Source organism: Cebus imitator, unplaced genomic scaffold (genome assembly GCF_001604975.1).
Source record: "Cebus imitator isolate Cc_AM_T3 unplaced genomic scaffold, Cebus_imitator-1.0 Scaffold440, whole genome shotgun sequence".
NCBI lineage: Eukaryota > Metazoa > Chordata > Mammalia > Primates > Cebidae > Cebus > Cebus imitator.
In genome coordinates this window covers 1448482-1449698 of record NW_016107755.1, presented here as the reverse complement: position 1 = coordinate 1449698, position 1217 = coordinate 1448482, and the positions used below count along the sequence as shown (strand labels likewise).

The following is a 1217-nucleotide window of genomic DNA, read 5'->3' as shown; positions in this document are numbered from 1 at the left end:
AGTCTCTCAACCCATCCCATCTCTGACGGGCAGCCACTGATATCAGTCCCTTGCTTATTCTTTCAAAGACATTTTATGCATATGCAAGCAAATATAAACGTATATGTATATATTCCTTCTACCTTTTCACACAAATATTAGCAAACTACATAAGCTTTCTCTTCACATTGTATAATGGAGACTATCCCATGAAGCAATATCAAGAGCTTCACTATATCTTTATTTGTTCAAAATTTTTGTGTTACTCCATTGTACAGATATGCAAAGATTATACACACACACACACACACACACACACACACACACACATATATATATATATATATATATATATATATATATATATATATATCATTGCCCTTTAGGTTCTGGGGTACATGAGCAGATCATGCAGGGTTGTTGCATAGGTACATACATGGCAATTTGGTTTGCTGGCAAAGTTTTTTTTTTTTTTTTAATACTACAACATTTTATAACAATAAAGAATAGCTGAAACTACTACATGCTAACACAAACAATATGATACACAACCTTGGGGGAGAATTTGGCAGGGAGCACGTGGCAGAGGCCACAGGTTTAGACCAAGAGCCTTTCATGGACTGCTGAATGGACTGGATCTGCTGTTTTGGTTGTGAGCCTTCTTTGATGGTGACAGAACAGGCGATGTCAGGCCTGGAGACCCCACAGGCTCTCCCCAGGGCCTGCTTGGAGTGCACAAACACATAGGGCATGTTCTTGTCTTCGCACAGCAGCGGGAGGTGCAGAATGATCTCCAGTGGCTCGGCATCTGCAGCCGTCACAATGAACTCAGAGATGCCCCTGTTAAGGGTTTTGGTGGCCTCATTGGCTCCTTTCCAAAGAAGCTGCTTACAGTCACATGACTGCTGAATAAGGTCCAGTATTGTCTTGGTGAGGTGGGCATCGGTGAGGGGATAGGCCTTCGGATTCACATCGGCCTTAGCCATGGCAGCGATTCTGCGGGCTCAGCACGCCAATGGCAAAGATTTTTTTTTAATAGAGATTACTTTTTTTGAATGCAGTGCTTCCTAACCAGCCGCCTCCTGATAGGTATTTGGATTACTTCTTTCAGAGAAAAATTTAACATCATGTAGCATCATGTGGGAAAGGTGGAGTGATTCCACTCCTTCATGCATATTCTAGGGGAGCTCACATATTCCTGGGACCAGAAGGCAATGTCCCAGCATGTTCATTGCAAC

At 42.4% G+C, this 1217-nt stretch overlaps 1 protein-coding gene across 1 annotated transcript; it reads right to left on the bottom strand.

Moving 5' to 3' along the window:
- Nucleotides 1–453: 453 nt before the first annotated feature.
- Nucleotides 454–999, bottom strand: LOC108290600 (NHP2-like protein 1). Its single transcript, XM_037732065.1, has one exon. The coding sequence runs from the start codon at nucleotides 963–965 to the stop codon at nucleotides 471–473; it is 495 nt and encodes a 164-aa protein (XP_037587993.1). The 5' UTR covers nucleotides 966–999; the 3' UTR covers nucleotides 454–470.
- Nucleotides 1000–1217: the final 218 nt, after the last annotated feature.

What these genes read in the sequence shown, in the direction of transcription:
- LOC108290600 (XM_037732065.1), bottom strand. Translation starts at nt 965, where the DNA reads ATGGCTAAGGCCGATGTGAATCCGAAGGCCTATCCCCTCACCGATGCC.